The sequence below is a fragment of the Panulirus ornatus genome, chromosome 43 (genome assembly GCF_036320965.1).
Source record: "Panulirus ornatus isolate Po-2019 chromosome 43, ASM3632096v1, whole genome shotgun sequence".
Taxonomy (NCBI): Eukaryota; Metazoa; Arthropoda; class Malacostraca; order Decapoda; family Palinuridae; genus Panulirus; species Panulirus ornatus.
This window is the reverse complement of record NC_092266.1, coordinates 11,044,646-11,070,215: the sequence shown is the minus strand read 5'-3', so window position 1 is coordinate 11,070,215 and position 25,570 is coordinate 11,044,646. Positions and strand designations below refer to the sequence as shown.

General features: G+C 41.4%; 1 protein-coding gene across 2 annotated transcripts in view; it reads left to right on the top strand.

Moving 5' to 3' along the window:
• LOC139762315 (ubiquitin-conjugating enzyme E2 S) overlaps positions 1 to 25,570 on the top strand; it is a 72,562-nt gene that overhangs the window by 25,847 nt on the left and 21,145 nt on the right. For both annotated transcript variants that reach the window (XM_071686946.1, XM_071686945.1), the window contains exon 4: positions 15,974 to 16,102. In XM_071686946.1, coding sequence (XP_071543047.1) covers positions 15,974 to 16,102 — 129 coding nt within the window. The remainder of the gene's footprint in view (positions 1 to 15,973; positions 16,103 to 25,570) is intronic.

Genomic DNA, 25,570 nt, shown 5'->3' with positions numbered 1-25,570 from the left:
AGAAGATCAGTGATGCAGTGAAATCTTCAGCATCGGTTAAATCCACTGTCATCACGAAGAAAGAGCTGGGCTGATTGATATAGAAAAATTACTTGTCACGTGGATGGAAGACCAGATACAGAAGCGCATACCACTTAGCATATCGATGATCCAGGCTAAGGCAAGAAGTCTTTTCAATACGCTAAAACGACGTGCCAAAGATCCTACATATATGCAAATGTTTACTGCAAGGCATCATAGTTTTCATAATGTAAAAGTTATCATGAGGCAGCAAATGCCGATACTGAAGGTGCTAAAGCTTATAAGGAAGTGCAACATATAACATTGTGGATGAGAAGGTTTAAGGTAGGATTTGGTTAAACTCTGAAATTCTAGGTTAGATGTACAGTACTAAATTTTCAACCTATGGTGGTTTTATTGGAAGTGGTTGAGGATGTGTGGATCAGGTGTTTGCTTTGAAGAATGTATGTTAGAAATACTTAGAAAAGCAAATGGATTTGTATGTAGCATTTATGGATCTGGAGAAGGCATATGATAGAGTTGATAGAGATGCTCTGTGGAAGGTATTAAGAATATATGGTGTGGGAGGCAAGTTGTTAGAAGCAGTGAAAAGTTTTTATCGAGGATGTAAGGCATGTGTACGTGTAGGAAGAGAGGAAAGTGATTGGTTCTCAGTGAATGTAGGTTTGCGGCAGGGGTGTGTGATGTCTCCATGGTTGTTTAATTTGTTTATGGATGGGGTTGTTAGGGAGGTGAATGCAAGAGTTTTGGAAAGAGGGGCAAGTATGAAGTCTGTTGGGGATGAGAGAGCTTGGGAAGTGAGTCAGTTGTTGTTCGCTGATGATACAGCGCTGGTGGCTGATTCATGTGAGAAACTGCAGAAGCTGGTGACTGAGTTTGGTAAAGTGTGTGAAAGAAGAAAGTTAAGAGTAAATGTGAATAAGAGCAAGGTTATTAGGTACAGTAGGGTTGAGGGTCAAGTCAATTGGGAGGTGAGTTTGAATGGAGAAAAACTGGAGGAAGTGAAGTGTTTTAGATATCTGGGAGTGGATCTGGCAGTGGATGGAACCATAGAAGCGGAAGTGGATCATAGGGTGGGGGAGGGGGCGAAAATTCTGGGAGCCTTGAAGAATGTGTGGAAGTCGAAAACATTATCTCGGAAAGCAAAAATGGGTATGTTTGAAGGAATAGTGGTTCCAACAATGTTGTATGGTTGCGAGGCGTGGGCTATGGATAGAGTTGTGCGCAGGAGGATGGATGTGCTGGAAATGAGATGTTTGAGGACAATGTGTGGTGTGAGGTGGTTTGATCGAGTAAGTAACGTAAGGGTAAGAGAGATGTGTGGAAATAAAAAGAGCGTGGTTGAGAGAGCAGAAGAGGGTGTTTTGAAATGGTTCGGGCACATGGAGAGAATGAGTGAGGAAAGATTGACCAAGAAAATATATGTGTCGGAGGTGGAGGGAACGAGGAGAAGAGGGAGACCAAATTGGAGGTGGAAAGATGGAGTGAAAAAGATTTTGTGTGATCGGGGCCTGAACATGCAGGAGGGTGAAAGGAGGGCAAGGAATAGAGTGAATTGGAGCGATGTGGTATACCGGGGTTGACGTGCTGTCAGTGGATTGAATCAAGGCATGTGAAGCGACTGGGGTAAACCATGGAAAGCTGTGTAGGTATGTATATTTGCGTGTGTGGACGTATGTATATACATGTGTATGGGGGTGGGTTGGGCCATTTCTTTCGTCTGTTTCCTTGCGCTACCTTGCAAATGCGGGAGACAGCGACAAAGCAAAAAAAAGAAAAAAAAATCCCCATCATAAGTTGGGGATTATCTGTATTCCCAGTCACCAGTCCTTTTTTAGCACACAACGCCACAAGCTCTTCACCATTTCCATTCATAACCCTGTATACCCCAAGTGCCTATATTATACCATCACCTGCCACATTACTTACCTTCACATTTGAATCACCCATCACTAATACCCAGTCTCTTACATCAAAAATGGTGACATGCTCTCTCAGCCATAATCACCCAGTATCTCGCCATCTACTTTCAGTTTTACCCTCATCATTGTAGAATTTACTTACACTGTCACATACTCCCACAACTCCTGTTTCAGGAATAGTGCTACTCCTTCCTAAGCTCTTGTCCTCTCACCAACCCCTGACTTTACTCGGAAGACACTTCCAAATCATTCTTCCCCTTTACCCTTGAGCTATGTTTCACTCAGAGTTAGAACATCTAGGTTTCTTTTTCAAGCATACAACCTATCTCTCTTTTCATCTTAGTTACTTACACACACATTAAGACACCTTTGAGGAGGATGAGCACTGTCTGCCTGATTCCTTCTTTTGTTCCCTCTTATAGGGTGAAAGACGGGCATAGGATAAAGTGAATTGGAATGATGTGGTATACTGGGGTAAATGTGCCTTCAGTGGACTGAACCAGGGCATGTGAAGTGTTTGGGGTATACCATGGAAAGGTCTGTTGGGCCTGGTTTCAGTGGATTACACATGACAGCTAGAGAATGAGTGGATGTGGCCGTCTTCATCTGTTTCTTGGCCCTACCTCACTGACGTAAGGGGTGGCAATTGGGTGTGGAGGAGAAAAGAATGTATATGTTATCTTTTTTCTATTCATTCATTTGTGCTGTTTCCTGTTTGGCAGGGTGGCATCAGAAGTGGGTGAAGACGAACAGGTATGAATATGTAGATGTGTTTATATGTTTTTGTATGTATGCATTGAACATGTATGTGGTTGTATGTATATACCCACGTACTGTATATGTGGATGTGTCTCTCTTCATCTGTTTCTTGACACCAACGTGGCAAACAGCAATCAAGAATTATTTTTTTTTCCCCCATTCATATTCACCATTTCTGCTTTAGTGTGGTAGCATCAAGAAGAGATGAGTGAGCTTTGGAGGGGAAAATCCTAACTTAGCCCCCTTCTCTGTTCCTTCTTTTGGAAAAGCATAACAGGAGAGGAGGATTTCCAGCCCCTCCTTCCTTCCCACCCCTTTTCGTTGCCTTCTACAATGCACAGGGAGTACTTCGTCAGTATTCTTTCTCCCCTATCCCCAGGAACAACATACATATTGTTACTACTTTCATTCTTGTTTGCCATTTCCTGCATTTTGAGGGAGAGCCAGGAACAGACAAAGAAGAGGCTTCGTTAACCATTCTCTGACTGCCTTGAGTAATACGCCAAAACTGAAGCCCTCTGTCCACACCCAGACCCCGCAGATCTTACTTCTTTCCCCCAGTTGCTTCATATCCCTGATTCCGTCCATTGACAGCATGTAGCCCCCAGTATACCACATTGCTCCAATTCTCACAGTCCCATGTACACCTTTCTCCAGTATATTTGTATATATGTTAATGAACTCCACTCACTGTGAGTGAAAAGTCACCTTTGGCAAGGTTGTATCATTTGGAGTAATGTATTGTCAAATATCTTCTCTAAAGTATTCCATCATTTCCCTGCCACTGGAAGTAGAGCAGCCTTAGGGTGCAGGACCCTATGGAAAGGAGGCCTGGGTAACATGTGACCCTTTTTTAGAAATAGATCCTGTGTGTTGAAAAAGGACTGTTAATTGGAAATACATGGTTATAAAAGGGACTTAAGAATACATGATTAAATGGGCATTATTAGATAACATACTAATTGATAGTTACACAAAAGAGAGACTTTTAACGTGAATATGCGAGGGGGGCAGCTGGTGGGATGTCTGATCATTCCTTGAAGCAAGGGGAATTGTTAGGAAATGAGAGTTATATTAAGAGTGTCATAGAAGGCGACTAAAGGGGATGGGAGCGGGGGGCTAGAAACCCTCCCCTCCTTGTATTTGAACTCTCTAAAAGGGGAAACAGAAGGAGTCACGCGGGGAGTGCTCATCCTCCTCGAAGGCTCAGATTGGGGTGTCTAAATGTGTGTGGATGTAACCAAGATGAGAAAAAAGGAGAGATAGGTAGTATGTTTGAGGAAAGGAACCTGGATGTTTTGGCTCTGAGTGAAACGAAGCTCAAGGGTAAAGGGGAAGAATGGTTTGGGAATGTCTTGGGAGTAAAGTCAGGGGTTAGTGAGAGGACAAGAGCAAGGGAAGGAGTAGCACTACTCCTGAAACAGGAGTGATCGGAGTATGTGATAGAGTGTAAGAAAGTAAACTCTAGATTGATATGGGTAAAACTGAAAGTTGATGGAGAGAGATGGGTGATTATTGGTGCATATGCACCTGGGCATGAGAAGAAAGATCAAGAGAGGCAAGTGTTTTGGGAGCAGCAGAATGAGTGTGTTAGTGGTTTTGATGCACGAGACCGGGTTTTAGTGATGGGTGATTTGAATGCAAAGATGAGTAATGTGGCAGTTGAGGGAATAATTGGTATACATGGGGTATTCAGTGTTGTAAATGATAATGATGAAGAGCTTTTAGATTTATGTGCTGAAAAAGGACTGGTGATTGGGAATATTTTTTTTTTTTTTTTTTATTATACTTTGTCGCTGTCTCCCGCGTTTGCGAGGTAGCGCAAGGAAACAGATGAAAGAAATGGCCCAAACCCCCCCCCCCATACACATGTATATACATACGTCCACACACGCAAATATACATACCTACACAGCTTTCCATGGTTTACCCCAGACGCTTCACATGCCTTGATTCAATCCACTGACAGCACGTCAACCCCGGTATACCACATCGCTCCAATTCACTCTATTCCTTGCCCTCCTTTCACCCTCCTGCATGTTCAGGCCCCGATCAAACAAAATCTTTTTCACTCCATCCTTCCACCTCCAATTTGGTCTCCCTCTTCTCCTCGTTCCCTCCACCTCCGACACATATATCCTCTTGGTCAATCTTTCCTCACTCATTCTCTCCATGTGCCCAAACCACTTCAAAACACCCTCTTCTGCTCTCTCAACCACGCTCTTTTTATTTCCACACATCTCTCTTACCCTTACGTTACTCACTCGATCAAACCACCTCACACCACACATTGTCCTCAAACATCTCATTTCCAGCACATCCATCCTCCTGCGCACAACTCTATCCATAGCCCACGCCTCGCAACCATACAACATTGTTGGAACCACTATTCCTTCAAACATACCCATTTTTGCTTTCCGAGATAATGTTCTCGACTTCCACACATTTTCAAGGCCCCCAGAATTTTCGCCCCCTCCCCCACCCTATGATCCACTTCCGCTTCCATGGTTCCATCCACTGCCAGATCCACTCCCAGATATCTAAAACACTTCACTTCCTCCAGTTTTTCTCCATTCAAACTCACCTCCCAATTGACTTGACCCTCAACCCTACTGTACCTAATAACCTTGCTCTTATTCACATTTACTCTTAACTTTCTTCTTCCACACACTTTACCAAACTCGGTCACCAGCTTCTGCAGTTTCTCACATGAATCAGCCACCAACGCTGTATCATCAGCGAACAACAACTGACTCACTTCCCAAGCTCTCTCATCCCCAACAGACTTCATACTTGCCCCTCTTTCCAAAACTCTTGCATTTACCTCCCTAACAACCCCATCCATAAACAAATTAAACAACCATGGAGACATCACACACCCCTGCCGCAAACCTACATTCACTGAGAACCAATCACTTTCCTCTCTTCCTACACGTACACATGCCTTACATCCTCGATAAAAACTTTTCACTGCTTCTAACAACTTTCCTCCCACACCATATATTCTTAATACCTTCCACAGAGCATCTCTATCAACTCTATCATATGCCTTCTCCAGATCCATAAATGCTACATACAAATCCATTTGCTTTTCTAAGTATTTCTCACATACATTCTTCAAAGCAAACACCTGATCCACACATCCTCTACCACTTCTGAAACCACACTGCTCTTCCCCAATCTGATGCTCTGTACATGCCTTCACCCTCTCAATCAATACCCTCCCATATAATTTACCAGGAATACTCAACAAACTTATACCTCTGTAATTTGAGCACTCACTCTTATCCCCTTTGCCTTTGTACAATGGCACTATGCACGCATTCCGCCAATCCTCAGGCACCTCACCTTGAGTCATACATACATTAAATAACCTTACCAACCAGTCAACAATACAGTCACCCCCTTTTTTAATAAATTCCTCTGCAATACCATCCAAACCTGCTGCCTTGCCGGCTTTCATCTTCCACAAAGCTTTCACTACCTCTTCTCTGTTTACCAAATCATTTTCCCTAACCCTCCCACTTTGCACACCACCTCGACCAAAACATCCTATATCTGCCACTCTATCATCAAACACATTCAACAAACCTTCAAAATACTCACTCCATCTCCTTCTCACATCACCACTACTTGTTATCACCTCCCCATTTGCGCCCTTCACTGAAGTTCCCATTTGCTCCCTTGTCTTACACACTTTATTTACCTCCTTCCAGAACATCTTTTTATTCTCCCTAAAATTTAATGATACTCTCTCACCCCAACTCTCATTTGCCCTTTTTTTCACCTCTTGCACCTTTCTCTTGACCTCCTGTCTCTTTCTTTTATACAGCTCCCACTCAATTGCATTTTTTCCCTGCAAAAATCGTCCAAATGCCTCTCTCTTCTCTTTCACTAATACTCTTACTTCTTCATCCCACCACTCACTACCCTTTCTAATCAACCCACCTCCCACTCTTCTCATGCCACAAGCATCTTTTGCGCAATCCATCACTGATTCCCTAAATACATCCCATTCCTCCCCCACTCCCCTTACTTCCATTGTTCTCACCTTTTTCCATTCTGTTCTCAGTCTCTCCTGGTACTTCCTCACACAGGTCTCCTTCCCAAGCTCACTTACTCTCACCACCCTCTTCACCCCAACATTCACTCTTCTTTTCTGAAAACCCATACAAATCTTCACCTTAACCTCCACAAGATAATGATCTGACATCCCTCCAGTTGCACCTCTCAGCACATTAACATCCAAAAGTCTCTCTTTCGCACGCCTGTCAATTAACACGTAATCCAATAACGGTCTCTGGCCATCTCGCCTACTTACATAAGTATACTTATGTATATCTCGCTTTTTAAACCAGGTATTCCCAATCATCAGTCCTTTTTCAGCACATAAATCTACAAGCTCTTCACCATTTCCATTTACAACACTGAACACCCCATGTATACCAATTATTCCCTCAACTGCCACATTACTCACCTTTGCATTCAAATCACCCATCACTATAACCCGGTCTCGTGCATCAAAACCACTAACACACTCATTCAGCTGCTCCCAAAACACTTGCCTCTCATGATCTTTCTTCTCATGCCCAGGTGCATATGCACCAATAATCACCCACCTCTCTCCATCAACTTTCAGTTTTACCCATATTAATCGAGAATTGGGAATACCTGGTTTAAAAAGAGATATACATAAGTATATGTATGTAAGTAGGAGAGATGGCCAGAGACCGTTATTGGATTACGTGTTAATTGATAGGCGCGCAAAAGAGAGAATTTTGGATGTAAATGTGCTGAGAGGTGCAACTGGAGGGATGTCTAATCATTATCTTGTGGAGGCTAAGGTGAAGATTTGTAGAGGTTTTCAGAAAAGAAGAATGTTGGGGTGAAGAGAGTGGTGAGAGTAAGTGAGCTTGGGAAGGAGACTTGTGTGAGGAAGTACCAGGAGAGACTGAGTACAGAATGGAAAAAGGTGAGAACAAAGGAGGTAAGGGGAGTGGGGGAGGAATGGAATGTATTTAAGGAAGCAGTGATGGCTTGCGCAAACGATGCTTGTGGCATGAGAAGCGTGGGAGGTGAGCAGATTGGAAAGGGTAGTGAGTGGTGGGATGAAGAAGTAAGATTATTAGTGAAAGAAAAAATAAGTGGCATATGGACGGTTTTTGCAGGGAAAAAATGCAAATGAGTGGGAGATGTATAAAAGAAAGAAGCAGGAGGTCAAGAGAAAGGTGTAAGAGGTGAAAAAGAGTGCAAATGAGAGTTGGGGTGAGAGAGTATCATCAAATTTTAGGGAGAATAAAAAGATGTTTTATCCCTGGGGATAGGGGAGAAAGAATACTTCCCACGTATTCTCTGCGTGTCATAGAAGGCGACGAAGAGGGAAGGGAGCGGGGGGCTGAAAATCCTCCCCTCTCATTTTTATTTTAATTTTCCAAAAGAAGGAACAGAGAAGGGGGCCAGGTGAGGATATTCCCTCCAAGGCCCAGTCTTCTGTTCTTAACGCTACCTCGCTAATGCGGGAAATGGCGAATAGTATGAAAAAAAAAAAGATGTTTTGGAAGGAGGTAAATAAAGTGCGTAAGACAAGTGAGCAAATGGGAACATCAGTGAAGGGGGCTAATGGGGAGGTGATAACAAGTAGTGGTGATGTGAGAAGGAGATGCAGAGAGTATTTTGAAGGTTTGTTGAATGTGTCTGATGATAGAGTGGCAGGTATAGGGTGTTTTGGTTGAGGTGGTATGCAAAGTGAGAGGGTTAGGGAAAATGATTTGGTAAACAGAGAAGAGGTAGTAAAAGCTTTGTGGAAGATGAAAGCCGGCAAAGCAGCAGGTTTGGATGGTATTGCAGTGGAATTTATTAAAAAAGGGGATGACTGTATTGTTGACTGGTTGGTAAGGTTGTTTAATGTATGTATGACTCATGGTAAGGTGCCTGAGGATTGGCGGAATGCTTGCATAGTGCCATTGTACAAAGGCAAAAGGAATAAGAGTGAGTGCTTAAATTACAGAGGTACCAGTTTGTTGAGTATTCCTGGTAAATTATATGGGAGGGTATTGATTAAGAGGGTGAAGGCATGTACAGAGCATCAGATTGGGGAAGAGCAGTGTGGTTTCAGAAGTGGTAGAGGATGTGTGGATCAGGTGTTTGCTTTGAAGAATGTATGTGAGAAATACTTAGAAAAGCAAATGGATTTGTATGTAGCATTTATGGATCTGGAGAAGGCATATGATAGAGTTGATAGAGATGCTCTGTGGAAGGTATTAAGAATATATGGTGTGGGAGGCAAGTAGTTAGAAGCAGTGAAAAGTTTTTATCGAGGATGTAAGGCATGTGTACATGTAGGAAGAGAGGAAAGTGGTTCTCAGTGAATGTAGGTTTGAGGCAGGGGTATGTGATGTCTCCATGGTCGTTTAATTTGTTTATGGATGGGGTTGTTAGGGAGGTGAATGGAAGAGTTTTGGAAAGAGGGGCAAGTATGCAGTCTGTTGTGGATGAGAGAGCTTGGGAAGTGAGTCAGTTGTTGTTCGCTGATGATACAGCGCTGGTGGCTGATTCATGTGAGAAACTGTAGAAGCTGGTGACTGAGTTTGGCAAAGTGTGTGAAATTAGAAAGCTGAGAGTAAATGTGAATAAGAGCAAGGTTATTAGGTACAGTAGGGATGAGGGTCAAGTCAGTTGGGAGTTAAGTTTGAATGGAGAAAGACTGGAGGAAGTAAAGTGTTTTAGATATCTGTGAGTGGATATGGCATCGGATGGAACCATGGAAGCGGCAGTGAATCATAGGGTGGGGGAGGGGGCGAAAATCCTGGGAGCCTTGAAGGATGTGTGGAAGTCGAGAACATTATCTTGGAAAGCAAAAATGGGTATGTTTGAAGGATTAGTGGTTCCAACAATGTTGTATGGTTGCAGGGGGTGGGCTATGGATAGAGTTGTGCGCAGGAGGATGGATGTGCTGGAAATGAGATGTTTGAGGACAATATGTGGTGTGAGGTGGTTTGATCGAGTAAGTAATGTAAGGGTAAGAGAGATGTGTGGAAATAAAAAGAGCATGGTTGAGAGAGCAGAAGAGGGTGTTTTGAAATGGTTTGGTCACATGGAGAGAATGAGTGAGGAAAGATTGACCAAGAGGATATATGTGTCAGAGGTGGAGGGAACGAGGAGAAGTGGGAGACCAAATTGGAGGTGGAGAGATGGAGTGAAAAAGATTTTGAGTGATCGGGGCCTGAACATGCAGGAGGGTGAAAGGGTACATTGAGATGTATGGGTATGTATATTTGCGTGTGTGGATGTGTATGTATATACATGTGTATGGGGGTGGGTTGGGCCATTTCTTTCATTTGTTTCCTTGTGCTACCTCGCAAATGCGGGAGACAGCGACAAAGGAAAATTATAATAGTAATAAACATTGAGATGTATAGGTATGTATATGTGCTGTGTGTGGACGTGTATGTATATACATACATGCGTATGTGGGTGGGTTGGGCCATTCTTTTGTCTGTTTCCTTGCGCTACCTCGCTAACATGGGAGACAGCAACGAAGCAAAAGCAAAATAAATATTAAGAGAGCGGTGCTTACCTGTGTGAGAGAAGTGTGTAGGAAATGAGAGTTATATTAAGAGAGTGGTGCTTACCTGTGTGAGAGAAGCGTGTGGCATGCATAAGGTGGGAGGTAGGCATGTGAGAAAGGGCAGTGCTTGGAGGTTGACTTGTTACTAAAATAGAAAAGAGAGTTATATAGGGATTACTTTCAGGGAGGAGCGCAAATCATTGGGATATGTTCAAGAAGACAAATTAGAGCTAGGGTGAGTTAGTATCAGCAAATTTCAAGGAGAATAAAGAGGTATTTTGGAAAAAGGTTATTAGTGTGAGATAGCTCACTAGTTGGAGTCTGAGTAGCATTCTTTTTCTTTGTAGTATCTGTTTCTTTTCATAAATCCCTTAACATCATTTTTTTCACGCCAGTGTCTTTTTGGTAATCAACTAAGGTTTTAATTGTAACAAGACCAAATTGTGTAATATTGCCAACAGTGTGGGTAGCATAGGAGCTGGCAACCCCCATGTAAAGTATGTTTACCTTAGTAGTTAATCCTCATATTGCTTTGTCCCTGAAAGATGAGTGGTGTTGCAGAGATGGATTCAATATTCAGTTCTTTGGGCATGTTTTTTGAAATGTGGCTGCTTCCTCAACTTGCATTTTTAAAAGAAAAGTGCAGACCTTGTAAAACCCCACCATTTGAAATGAGCAAAAAGAGAATAGAGTTCCCTTTTTTCTCAGGCTTAACTCACAATTGATGCAGGACTCTGATGTAGAACATCAGTTGCTTCACTAATTGAGATGCTCCAGGATCTTCGTTCACCCTGCAGTCGATTAGGTAGCCCTTGACTGTACTGGTTTATAATTGTGCTCCTCTTTTTAAATGAAGGATGGGAGGTACATTAAAATCTTCCAGCAAAGCTGAACCCAGTGTAGGTCAAGAATCGTATAGATTTTGCTGGGATCCCACCTCACAGCTGCAAGGCTATTGTATTCCTTAATCTCATTTTTCCTTTCAGTGGAAATTTTAGGTCAAGGCCCCTTGCCAGGTCCCCATCCTTTTTGTTGGAGGACTGATTCTGAGGCTTCGTGTAATGAAGTAGCATCAGCAGAATATGGTTTAGAGGCCAGTTTGTCTTTCTTAAGAGTTGGACCTCCATTCTCCATTAATTTTTACTGTAGCTGCATGAAGTTGAACATCATATTACAAGAAGTTCGCCTTTTGTTTGATCTCTGATTTCTCATTACCACATGCTTTTGTCTGGAACATTTTTCTTTTTTTTTATGTGAAGCAAACCCTCACAGTGATCTAGTCTCATTTTTCTCTGAAGATATTTTGCTGTTCCCTATATCATCAGTACTAATTTTGGTCAGAGATAAAGAAAGGCTTTTCTTTAACTTCCCAAAGTTGCATAATTTCATTATATATTTCAATGCTTTGAGTGCTTAGAATCTCTTTGAGAAAAATGTCCATTGTTTCCTTCTATAAAGCAATGTTTATCGTTGGAGATACTTGGTATATTTATTCTGTGTGGGACTTTCTGGAGAGTAATCCCAAAGGTAAAGAGAGGATGGAGTCTCCCTTCTGTAGATTGAACTGCATTTTTCCTAGGTTTTGCAAAATTGAACAGGGTTTGGAAATATTTAATCCTCCTTCCTTTGTATCATTCTTGAAAGTTTATAGTTGTGAATCCTGTCCCTCTGACTACAATTGATTGAACAGGAACATACTGGAAAAGTCTTATGACCTGCCTTATAGCAGTTTTCAGTTCCATGCAGACTTTTATGCAGTAGCTGTTATCAAAAAAACTGCAAACTACATAGTGTGTCTTCTCTTTATCTGGTAAGGCCATTCAGAACATTCTTAGAGATTGTTCCTTTAGAACTATTAGTCTTTGATGAGTCTGTGATTGGCTAGGATGAACAAAACCTTAGTGTTTGGATTAAGAATGAAATGGCTAAATTCCAAAATAGCCCTTTTGTTATCAACCCAAGGAACACTTCGTCTCTAGTATTGTGCCTTATGCACAATTTATCTCTTACAGAACTTTTGGACTTCTTTAGTGATTATTGTGAGGGGACTATGATTGTGCACCATGAAACCTTAAAACTCTTAATGTTACGAACTTGTTTGTTTTGATCAGTAACCTTGTTTAATTGACTCACATGAGTTTTGTGCTAGAGCGCTGGGTGTAAAGAAGGCAGCCTCTAATTATCCTTTTTTATGCCATTCTTTTGAGGAAATAAAGAAAATGGAATCTTTGACACTTTTTTTTTTTTTATTATTATACTTTGTTGCTGTCTCCCGCGTTTGCGAGGTAGCGCAAGGAAACAGACGAAAGAAATGGCCCAACCCCCCCCCATACACATGTATATACATACGTCCACACACGCAAATATACATACCTACACAGCTTTCCATGGTTTACCCCAGACGCTTCACATGCCTTGATTCAATCCACTGACAGCACGTCAACCCCGGTATACCACATCGCTCCAATTCACTCTATTCCTTGCCCTCCTTTCACCCTCCTGCATGTTCAGGCCCCGATCACACAAAATCTTTTTCACTCCATCTTTCCACCTCCAGTTTGGTCTCCCTCTTCTCCTCGTTCCCTCCACCTCCGACACATATATCCTCTTGGTCAATCTTTCCTAACTCATTCTCTCCATGTGCCCAAACCATTTCAAAACACCCTCTTCTGCTCTCTCAACCACGCTCTTTTTATTTCCACACATCTCTCTTACCCTTACGTTACTTACTCGATCAAACCACCTCACACCACACATTGTCCTCAAACATCTCATTTCCAGCACATCCATCCTCCTGCGCACAACTCTATCCATAGCCCATGCCTCACAACCATACAACATTGTTGGAACCACTATTCCTTCAAACATACCCATTTTTGCTTTCCAAGATAATGTTCTCGACTTCCACACATTCTTCAAGGCTCCCAGAATTTTCGCCCCCTCCCCCACCCTATGATCCACTTCCGCTTCCATGGTTCCATCCGCTGCCAGATCCATTCCCAGATATCTAAAACACTTTACTTCCTCCAGTTTTTCTCCATTCAAACTTACCTCCCAATTGACTTGACCCTCAACCCTACTGTACCTAATAACCTTGCTCTTATTCACATTTACTCTTAACTTTCTTCTTTCACACACTTTACCAAACTCAGTCACCAGCTTCTGCAGTTTCTCACATGAATCAGCCACCAGCGCTGTATCATCAGCGAACAACAACTGACTCACTTCCCAAGCTCTCTCATCCCCAACAGACTTCATACTTTCCCCTCTTTCCAAAACTCTTGCATTCACCTCCCTAACAACCCCATCCATAAACAAATTAAACAACCATGGAGACATCACACACCCCTGCCGCAAACCTACATTCACTGAGAACCAATCACTTTCCTCTCTTCCTACACGTACACATGCCTAACATCCTCGATAAAAACTTTTCACTGCTTCTAACAACTTGCCTCCCACACCATATATTCTTAATACCTTCCACAGAGCATCTCTATCAACTCTATCATATGCCTTCTCCAGATCCATAAATGCTACATACAAATCCATTTGCTTTTCTAAGTATTTCTCACATACATGCTTCAAAGCAAACACCTGATCCACACATCCTCTACCACTTCTGAAACCACACTGCTCTTCCCCAATCTGATGCTCTGTACATGCCTTCACCCTCTCAATCAATACCCTCCCATATAATTTACCAGGAATACTCAACAAACTTATACCTCTGTAATTTGAGCACTCTTATCCCCTTTGCCTTTGTACAATGGCACTATGCACGCATTCCGCCAATCCTCAGGCACCTCACCATGAGTCATACATACATTAAATAACCTTACCAACCAGTCAATAATACAGTCACCCCCTTTTTTAATAAATTCCACTGCAATACCATCCAAACCTGCTGCCTTGCCAGCTTTCATCTTCCGCAAAGCTTTTACTACCTCTTCTCTGTTTACCAAATCATTTTCCCTAACCCTCTCACTTTGCACACCACCTCGACCAAAACACCCTATATCTGCCACTCTGTCATCAAACACATTGAACAAACCTTCAAAATATTCACTCCATCTCCTTCTCACATCACCACTACTTGTTATCACCTCCCCATTTGCACCCTTCACTGAAGTTCCCATTTGCTCCCTTGTCTTAACCACTTTATTTACCTCCTTCCAGAACATCTTTTTATTCTCCCTAAAATTTAATGATACTCTCTCTCCCCAACTCTCATTTGCCCTTTTTTTCACCTCTTGCACCTTTCTCTTGACCTCCTGTCTCTTTCTTTTATACATCTCTCACTCAATTGCATTTTTTCCCTGCAAAAATCGTCCAAATGCCTCTCTCTTCTCTTTCACTAATAATCTTACTTCTTCATCCCACCACTCACTACCCTTTCTAATCAACCCACCTCCCACTCTTCTCATGCCACAAGCATCTTTTGTGCAATCCATCACTGATTCCCTAAATACATCCCATTCCTCCCCCACTCCCCTTACTTCCATTGTTTTCACCTTTTTCCAATCTGTACTCAGTCTCTCCTGGTACTTCCTCACGCAAGTCTCCTTCCCAAGCTCACTTTCTCTCACCACCCTCTTCACCCCAACATTCACTCTTCTTTTCTGAAAACCCATACAAATCTTCACCTTACCCTCCACAAGATAATGATCAGACATCCCTCCAGTTGCACCTCTCAGCACATTAACATCCAAAAGTCTCTCTTTCACGCGCCTGTCAATTAACACGTAATCCAATAACGCTCTCTGGCCATCTCTCCTACTTACATACGTATACTTATGTATATCTCGCTTTTTAAAGCAGGTATTCCCAATGACCAGTCCTTTTTCAGCACATAAATCTACAAGCTCTTCACCATTTCCATTTACAACACTGAACACCCCATGTATACCAATTATTCCCTCAACTGCCACATTACTCACCTTTGCATTCAAATCACCCATCACTATAACTCGGTCTCGTGCATCAAAACCACTAACACACTCATTCAGCTGCTCCCAAAACACTTGCCTCTCATGATCTTTCTTCTCATGCCCAGGTGCATATGCACCAATAATCACCCATCTCTCTCCATCAACTTTCAGTTTTACCCATATTAATCGAGAATTTACTTTCTTACAATCTATCACATACTCCCACAACTCCTGTTTCAGGAGTACTGCTACTCCTTCTCTTGCTCTTGTCCTCTCACTAACCCCTGACTTTACTCCCAAGACATTCCCAAACCACTCTTCCCCTTTACCCTTGAGCTTCGTTTCACTCAGAGCCAAAACATCCAGGTTCCTTTCCTCAAACATACTACCTATCTCTCCTTTTTTCACATCTTGGTTACATCCACACACATTTAGACACCCCAATCTGAGCCTTCGAGGAGGATGAGCACTCCCCGCGTGACTCCTTCTTCTGTTTCCCATTTTAGAAAGTTAAAAAAAATACAAGGAGGGGAGGATTTCTGGCCCCCCGCTCCCGTCCCCTCTAGTCGCCTTCTACGACACGCGAGGAATGCGTAGGAAGTATTCTTTCACCCCTATCCCCAGGGATGATATATATATATATATATATATATATATATATATATATATATATATATACATACACATACATATGCACATATACACACATACACACATATACATATATATACATACTCATTCATAATGTTTTCATGATTTTCTTTTTATTGCAGGTGATAAAGTGTCTGCTGATAGTACCAAATGCAGAGTCTGCCCTAAATGAGGAGGCAGGAAAACTTCTCTTAGAAGCTTATGATGATTATGCTGCTAGAGCCAAGATGATAACTGAAATCCATGCACAGGTATTGTTTTGGCCTATTGTTGCTTGTCACTTAGTACCTTATAATAATAACAGTTTTTAGTGCAGAGAGGGGTGCCAGTTTAGGATGCATTTTCTTCTTAGATTTTTTAGTAGATTGACCCAGTGAACCTGGGATCTCTCATATCCTTGTCTTATGTGGTCCTTCTTTTGATACACTTCATTGATATATTTCCTTGAACCAGTTTGAGAAATATTCCACATGTATTTAAGATTTTAAGGGCACCTTAAATTATAAGGTGATAAGGGCACCTCATATTATAAGTGATCTTACCAATATTCTTGCACCCCTGTTACAGCTATCATCACAAGGCCATCAGATTGAAAATCTCATATATACCACATTATCCCCCCTGCTGCTGCTACCACTTATCCCCAGTTTGATACCTGCTGCTCTCTCTCTCTCTCTCTCTCTCTCTCTCTCTCTCTCTCTCTCTCTCTCTCTCTCTCTCTCTCTCTCTCTCTCTCTCTCTCTCTCTCTCTCTCTCTCTCTCTCTCTCTCTCTCTCTCTCTCTCTCTCTCTCTCTCTCTCTCTCTCTCTCTCTCTCTCTCTCTCTCTCTCTCTCTCTCTCTCTCTCTCTCTCTCTCTCTCTCTCTCTCTCTCTCTCTCTCTCTCTCTCTCTCTCTCTCTCTCTCTCTCTCTCTCTCTCTCTCTCTCTCTCTCTCTCTCTCTCTCTCTCTCTCTCTCTCTCTCTCTCTCTCTCTCTCTCTCTCTCTCTCTCTCTCTCTCTCTCTCTCTCTCTCTCTCTCTCTCTCTCTCTCTCTCTCTCTCTCTCTCTCTCTCTCTCTCTCTCTCTCTCTCTCTCTCTCTCTCTCTCTCTCTCTCTCTCTCTCTCTCTCTCTCTCTCTCTCTCTCTCTCTCTCTCTCTCTCTCTCTCTCTCTCTCTCTCTCTCTCTCTCTCTCTCTCTCTCTCTCTCTCTCTCATACATCTATTGAAAATTGACAATTTAGTATCCCCTTGTGTTTACAAGAGAAAGACAAACAACAGGAGGCCTGATTGGCCCACAACTAGGTTGTCTGAAGAAAAAAAAGGGGTATAACTTGACAAGAAGATGTAATTCCTCTCAGCAGTTTTTAAGCTATCGCTGACTCCCTTATGCTGCAATGAGCCTTCTACTCTCCCTTTTAATGCCGTTGATTATGGAGTTTATTTCTTGGGTTTCTCTCAGAGTATACTTGAATGTATGAGATATTTGTTGAAATGACTTTTGAAGGTATTTGTAGTCTTAGCATTCACTACATCTGGTAGTAACTTATTCTAGTGCTCAACATACCTATAGGAAAAGCTTTTTCCCATGTCTGTATTACATCTTTTAGCTTTGAGTTTTATTTCATTGGTTTCGGTAAAAAAAAAAAAAAATTTTTTTTTTTTTTTTTTTTTTTTTTTTTTTTTTTTTTTTATACTTTGTCGCTGTCTCCCGCATTTGCGAGGTAGCGCGAGGAAACAGACGAAAGAAATGGCCCAACCCCCATACACACGTACATACACACGTCCACACACGCAAATATACATACCTACACAGCTTTCCATGGTTTACCCCAGACGCTTCACATGCCTTGATTCAATCCACTGACAGCACGTCAACCCCTGTATACCACATCGCTCCAATTCACTCTATTCCTTGCCCTCCTTTCACCCTCCTGCATGTTCAGGCCCCGATCACACAAAATCTTTTTCACTCCATCTTTCCACCTCCAATTTGGTCTCCCTCTTCTCCTCGTTCCCTCCACCTCCGACACATATATCCTCTTGGTCAATCTTTCCTCACTCATTCTCTCCATGTGCCCAAACCATTTCAAAACACCCTCTTCTGCTCTCTCAACCACGCTCTTTTTATTTCCACACATCTCTCTTACCCTTACGTTACTTACTCGATCAAACCACCTCACACCACACATTGTCCTCAAACATCTCATTTCCAGCACATCCATCCTCCTGCGCACAACTCTATCCATAGCCCACGCCTCGCAACCATACAACATTGTTGGAACCACTATTCCTTCAAACATACCCATTTTTGCTTTCCGAGATAATGTTCTCGACTTCCACACATTTTTCAAGGCTCCCAAAATTTTCGCCCCCCCCCCCCCCCCACCCTATGATCCACTTCCGCTTCCATGGTTCCATCCGCTGACAGATCCACTCCCAGATATCTAAAACACTTCACTTCCTCCAGTTTTTCTCCATTCAAACTCACCTCCCAATTGACTTGACCCTCAACCCTACTGTACCTAATAACCTTGCTCTTATTCACATTCACTCTTAACTTTCTTCTTCCACACACTTTACCAAACTCAGTCACCAGCTTCTGCAGTTTCTCACATGAATCAGCCACCAGCGCTGTATCATCAGCGAACAACAACTGACTCACTTCCCAAGCTCTCTCATCCCCAACAGACTTCATACTTGCCCCTCTTTCCAGGACTCTTGCATTTACCTCCCTAACAACCCCATCCATAAACAAATTAAAATATATTTTCTTATATTATGAAATATTTTTGTGATTTACTGTATCGAACTTGTTCATATTTTGAACACTTGGATTAAGTCACTGTAAAGTCAATGTTTTTTAAGGCAAAAGAGATCCATTTGTTTTAGCCTCTTCATCTGGCAGATTTTTGAGGGACGGGATCAATTTTGTTGTTCGTCTTTGTACTTGCTTTAATTTTCCTCATCTTTTTTATAGTTTGATGACCAAAATTGGACTGCATATTCAAGATGTGGTCTTACTGAAGAATTATTAAGTGGTGTCTTGTAATCTGTGTTTCTCCTGGCTGTGAAACCTAACATTTAGTTTCCTTTTAAACTTGCTGCTTGACACTATTTAGTGTACTTCAGATTATTGCTATGACAACTCCAAGGTTCTTTCCTTCATTTACTTTAGTTAGAGAGTTTCCTTATAGTTTATTGTTGTATGTTCTTGTCTCTAAAGTGCATAACTACACTTGTCTACATTAAACTTCATTTGCCATCTGTCTGACCACTTGGAATCATTTTGCAGTCTTTCCTGTACAGCTGCACCTCCTTGTTTAGTATTTTTTTTCATTATTATTATTATTATTATTATTATTATTATTATTATTATTATTACTTATCCCTGGGGATAGGGGAGAAAGAATGCTTCCCACGTATTCCCTGCATGTCGTAGAAGGCGACTAAAAGGGGAGGGAGCGGGGGACTGGAAATCCTCCCCTCTTTTTTTTTTTTTTTTTTTTTTTTTTTTTTTTTTTTTTAAGAGAAGGAACAGAGAAGGGGGCCATGTGAGGATATTCCCTCAGAGGCCCATCCTCTGTTCTTAACGCTACCTTGCTAATGCGGGAAATGGCGAATAGTTTGAAAAAAACTTATTTTTTATTTTGCTTTGTCGCTGTCTCCCGCGTTTGCGAGGTAGCGCAAGGAAACAGATGAAAGAAATGGCCCAACCCACCCCCATACACATGTATATACATACACGTCCACACACGCAAATATACATACCTATACATCTCAATGTACACATATATATACACACACAGACACATACATATATACCCATGCACACAATTCACACTGTCTGCCTTTATTCATTCCCATCGCCACCTCGCCACACATGGAATACCATCCCCCTCCCCCCTCATGTTACTATTATTATTATTATTATTATACTTAGTCGCTCTTCCACGTTAGTGAGGTAGCGCAAGGAAACAGGCAAAAGAATGGCCCTACCCACCCACTTACACATGTGTATACATAAACGCCCACACACTCACATATACGTACCTATACATTTCAACATATATATACATAGTTTAGTATCATCAGCAAATCTGGAGATTTTAGATATGAGACCAAGTTCTTGGTCATTAGTGTATGATATGAAAATAATTGGGCCTAGGACCAACTTTTGTGGCATCCCACTCTTTATGTCTAGCCAATCTGAGTCTTTGCTTTTTAATACTGCATGCTGCTTTCTTCCGGTAAGCCAGTCTCTGATCCATGTACATAGTTCCTCCCCAATTTCATGTGCTTTGAGTTTATGTAGAAGTCTCTTGTGAGACACCTTTTTGAAAGCCTTTTGGAAATCTAAACTACATTAGACTACTTTTTTGTCCCAATTAGAAATTTATTTATTTATTATACTTAGTCACTGTCTCCTGCATTAGTGAGGTAGCGCAAGGAAACAGACGAAAGAATGGCCCAACCCACCCACATACACATATGTATACATAAACACACATATACATACCCATACATTTCAATGTATTATATTTATTCATTTATTTTGCTTTGTCGCTGTCTCCCGCGTTTGTGAGGTAGCGCAAGGAAACAGACTAAAGAAATGGCCAAACCCACCCCCATACACATGTATATACACACACGTCCACACACGCAAATATACATACCTATACCTCTCAATGTACACATATATATACACACAGACACATACATATATACCCATGCACACAATTCACACTGTCTGCCTTTATTCATTCCCATCGCCACCTCGCCACACATGCAATACCATCCCCCTCCCCCCTCATGTGTGTGGGGTAGCGCTAGGAAAAGACAACAAAGGCCTCATTCGTTCACACTCAGTCTCTAGCTGTTATGCAATAATGCCCGAAACCACAGCTCCCTTTCCTCATCCAGGCCCCACAAAACTTTCTGTGGTGCTTCACATGCCCTGTTTCAATCCATTGACAACACGTTGACCCTGGTATACCACATCGTCCCAATTCACTCCTCCTTGCACTCCTTTCACCCTCCTTATGTTCAGGCCCCGATTGCTTTAAAACTTTTTCACTCCATCCTTCCACCTCTCTCTCTCTCTCTCTCTCTCTCTCTCTCTCTCTCTCTCTCTCTCTCTCTCTCTCTCTCTCTCTCTCTTTCTCTCTCTCTCTCTCTCTCTCTCTCTCTCTCTCTCTCTCTCTCTCTCTCTCTCTCTCTCTCTCTCTCTCTCTCTCTCTCTCTCTCTCTCTCTCTCTCTCTCTCTCTCTCTCTCTCTCTCTCATGGCATAGATAGTGTTTTTGGCAGAAAATACTGTATTTGTATGTTTGTGCTTCAGTATCCTCTTTGAATCTTTGGTTCCTGTTAGACAAATTTGTGGAAACAGTGCTTTCAGTAAGTCCTCACGGTAATAGATATCAGAAATGCCTAACTTCTTATTTTTGACATGTTACATATGCTAAAGTTGATTAAGTGTAACTGCGATTAGAAAAGCAGTACCAAACAAGACTATTGCAACTTTCTTGGTCTACTTCAGTGCCTTCCTTTCAGGTATGTATGCATAAAGCTTCTTTGAATCGACTCTACCCATTTATTTATTGTAAAACTCTTTCATGTCCAAGGAACATAATTGATCCTGCCTTAGACAGTGAAAAGGGTAGTAATGGCATCTTATCACTGTTATTGTAGGCCACACAAAGAAATGGTCCCTTTCTCTGCTTGCACATTTACTGTTAACCACTAGAACTGGCTGACCTGTACAGTCACAGCATACAGTACCTATTCCTGTTGTCTGACATTTCTGCATGTCTAAGTGCAGCTGTAGAGACATTAAATAATTGATTAGACATATGGACTTTACTAAGTTATCAGTTGATGCACCTTATATACTTCAGATGTGACTGTTTACCGTTCCTGCAATACCAAGACTTTACTTCAAAGTAGGCATGCCATTTATTTGGAATATACTCTCTTATATTTGGTGTCTTACCCCTAAGACCAATTCAGCAGTTTCAGTTGGTATCATGGAATTGAATTCATGGAAGAAATGATTGATAGAAGACAGGATGCTGTATGCTTTGTATGAATCTTCAAAAGCAGTAGGAATATTTTGTCAGCAAAATATATAAGATTCATGATCATTCTGTACCATTCATATACAAAATACTCCGTAAATCAACGAGTAACTTAACTTCAGCAACCAGCGTCCTAGTATGATGTCAAAGTTGGTTTCTTTATCAATTTCATGTTCATAATGAGAGTCAGAAAAGCTTAAATTTTTTACAGTTGTTTACCATGCTTAACACAATTGTCTACATTTGATGGTGATGGGGTGGATGGTCATGGATGTACCATTGATGCCTCTCAATCCATTCCTTAACTTACTTGTTTGTTTTACATAGAATAGTTTCTATTTGGGAAGAACTTGTAATTCAAAAAGTCTCTTTGTGTACATCAAAGACTAGGTACATGCTTGGGCCATGGTATGGCAGTGAAATGTGAAGGAGGTGCTGCTACATCACCCTCCAGAATTGCCTGTTGTGCATCTCCCACGACTTCGATGCCATTAGTCCTACTATCACTGCCAACATCCCTGTCATAGTACTGTTGCTATCACCAGAAAAAATTTCATCTGATACTAATGTGTGATCATTGCTTCAAGGTGCATCATTACTTGTAACAAAGCCTGGGTTGTTTATACTCTTGTCATCAGTGGTTGCAAAGTTAAATCTGAAGGTCTGTTTCTCTTAATTAACTATCTTTTGTAAGTACACAAAAAAATTTCCAAAGACTACTCTGCCATTTCTGCACACCTTATTCAGCTCTCTCTTACATGCTCCTCTTACCAACACATGTCTCTAACCCTATCATTTCATTTTTGATCAGTCCTCCTCACACAACAGATTGTTTTCAGATATTTCATTTCATCACGTCCATTCTCTTTACATTTTTACATATGACCAACTCCATGCATCCATACTACACCAGTGGGACAACTGTATCATCAAACATACCAGTCTTTGGTCTTTAAGATTTTCTTTTTCACTCAGGATCTGTGTCCCTCGCTTACCTATAGCTCCATCTCCCATGGTACCATTTGCTGCCATATCTACTCCTAAGTAGTAGTAGTAGTAGGTAGGAGCATTAGGCAGGTGCATTAGGTAGAAGCCTCTGCAAACACTGAGCTAGAGTTCCCCTTTGTCAGTGGCCTGTTAAGGGTGAGGCACTAAAGGCTAAGAAGCGGCACTGGAGTCACTAGTTATGGAGGCTCTGTTCTCGTAGCCACCCACTTGAGGGAGTTCCAGGAGGGAACAGGCATTTTCCGTACAACTCATGTTCCAAATAACCTGCTCCTCTTAACTGCTGAACCTAATGATACCCTTACTTTTTTCACATGTTCTCTCGATTGTGTGATAAGGGAGACTTCCGTTTACATTCTGTTACAAGGTTCATAGTAATGTTATTTGTTGTAGCTTTTTAGTGTCCAAGACTTCTAACAATTGGTAAGTTTTGTATGTAAAAAGATAAACCATGGAAAGCTCTCTGGGGCCTGGATGTAGATAGGGAGCTTTGTTTTTGGTGCAGTACACTTGACAGCTCATGTGTGGCTGTGAGCAGATGTGGTCTGTCTGTGTTTGTTTCCTTGCGCTGCCTTGCTAATGCAAGGGATGGCGATGCTGTTTCCTGTGGGGCAGGGTGGTGATGGAAATGGATGAAATGAGCAAGTATTGATATTTACATGTGAATATATATGCGTAAAACCATGAGGGAAATTAAACACGATAAGTTCTCAAGTGCACTTTCATGTAATGATCACAGCGTCAGAGGAGATAGATGTAGAATGGTCAATTGATACACAGGTAAGAGACATAGCTAAGACGCCATTGGTGAAGAAGCATTACCAGATGGTCTTGCATCATGCCTGTCAAAATTTTTATTACGTGGACAGGAAAGGGAACTATTTACAAATTTTTCCTATGATAAAGCTATTCAGTTTGTTCCGATTCTTTGTGTGTTTGATAATGGAAGATTCAGTGATATTCCTTGTGCTATAGGAATTACAGTTGATAACTGAATTAGTGTTTGTTACTCCAGTAAATACAATGGTCATAATTTTTAACATGATTAAACAAAGCATTTGATTCTTGTCCTGGTCTTATACTATATTTGTGTTGCTTAAGTCGAACATAAAGATCCTTACCAGTCTGCCCAACATAAAACATATTACACTTTTTACAAGGGATTCTGAAAACACAGCCCACAGCATTTTCTGATGAGTTTTTGATTGATATTCTTTATGGTATTGTTATTGCTGGAGGCCACATTTACAATACAGGATTTAAGTGACTTGGGAAGTAATGTAAAATTATCACTAAAAGGGAGAACGTAGTTTCTTGGTATCAAGGGGAGTTTTGGGTATAACTCTATGAAATGATTTCTTTGCCAACTTAGGGGAGTTATCAATGAAAGATCTAGGAAACTTTGACTTGGATTCAGTGGACTATATCTTCTCAAACTCATCAAGGTTTTCTAAACGGGTATGTTTACCGCGGGTGTACGCAACATTGTTCAAAGGGGTATGTGAGAATTCTCTCTCTCTCTCTCTCTCTCTCTCTCTCTCTCTCTCTCTCTCTCTCTCTCTCTCTCTCTCTCTCTCTCTCTCAGTGAAATTATAGGGCTTCAGGGGAGTGGGACAATTGGGACCTCAGATTGGCAGACTTCGACTGTTGGAAGATTGGTCTTTCTACAAAATGCTATTCCATTTATAGTTATCTTTGGATCTTTCTTGTTTTTTATTTACCAAATTAGGAGCCCATCATGAGTGTCAAAAAAGAGGGTACGATAATTCATTTATTGAATATGGATTCACGTCCATCGTCATTACTGGAGAAGATAGGCCTCAATACATCATTTGTAGCAAAGCTTTGTCAGATGATTCTTTGAAACCATCAAGAGCAAAAGCATTTTTGACCACCATTGGAATACTCTTAAAAAGATGAAGCTGGATTCAACAAGAGCATTCCAAGAAATGAACCAAATGGTTACTGAAGCTTCTTATGTCCTAGGAACACTGGAGATAGCAAAGTTGAAAAATCACATACGATTGGGAAACTTAGATCAAACCTTTCACTTTCAGAATGGTGGAAATTGTGTTGGGAAATGGATTGGGGAAAAACTTTGCAGCAATTTCACAATCAAACGGTATCATTCAAAGGAGGCTTGGTGATATGGCGATTGACATCAAAGATCATGTTTGCAGCATTTGGCTCATTTTCATTCAACTTGATGAGTTGACTGATGTGGCATTGTATTCCCAGTTGCTGGTGTTTGCAGAATATGTTCACTCAGGTTCACTTAAAGAGGAATTTCTCTTTTGTTGTCCTCTTGAAACAACTACCAGAGCCTCAGATGTTTTGGAAAGTTTTTCATCTTTCTTTGAATCAGAAAATCTTTTGTGGGATAATGTCTGTGGGTGCTGTATAGATGGAGCACCAGCAATGTTAGGGACAAAATCTGGATATCAAGTTTGTGTGAAAAAGCAAGCTCCAAAAGTAAGTCATTCATTGTATGATCCATTGTCAGGTACTGGCCTCAAAAACACTTCCAGCTCAACTAGGGAAGGTTTTGGATCAAATAATTCAAATTGTGAATTTTGCCAAAGGAGGAGCTCTCAACTCATGACTATTCAAGCAGTTATGTATTGACATGGATGCAGGCCATCATTTGTTTCTTTGCAACACAA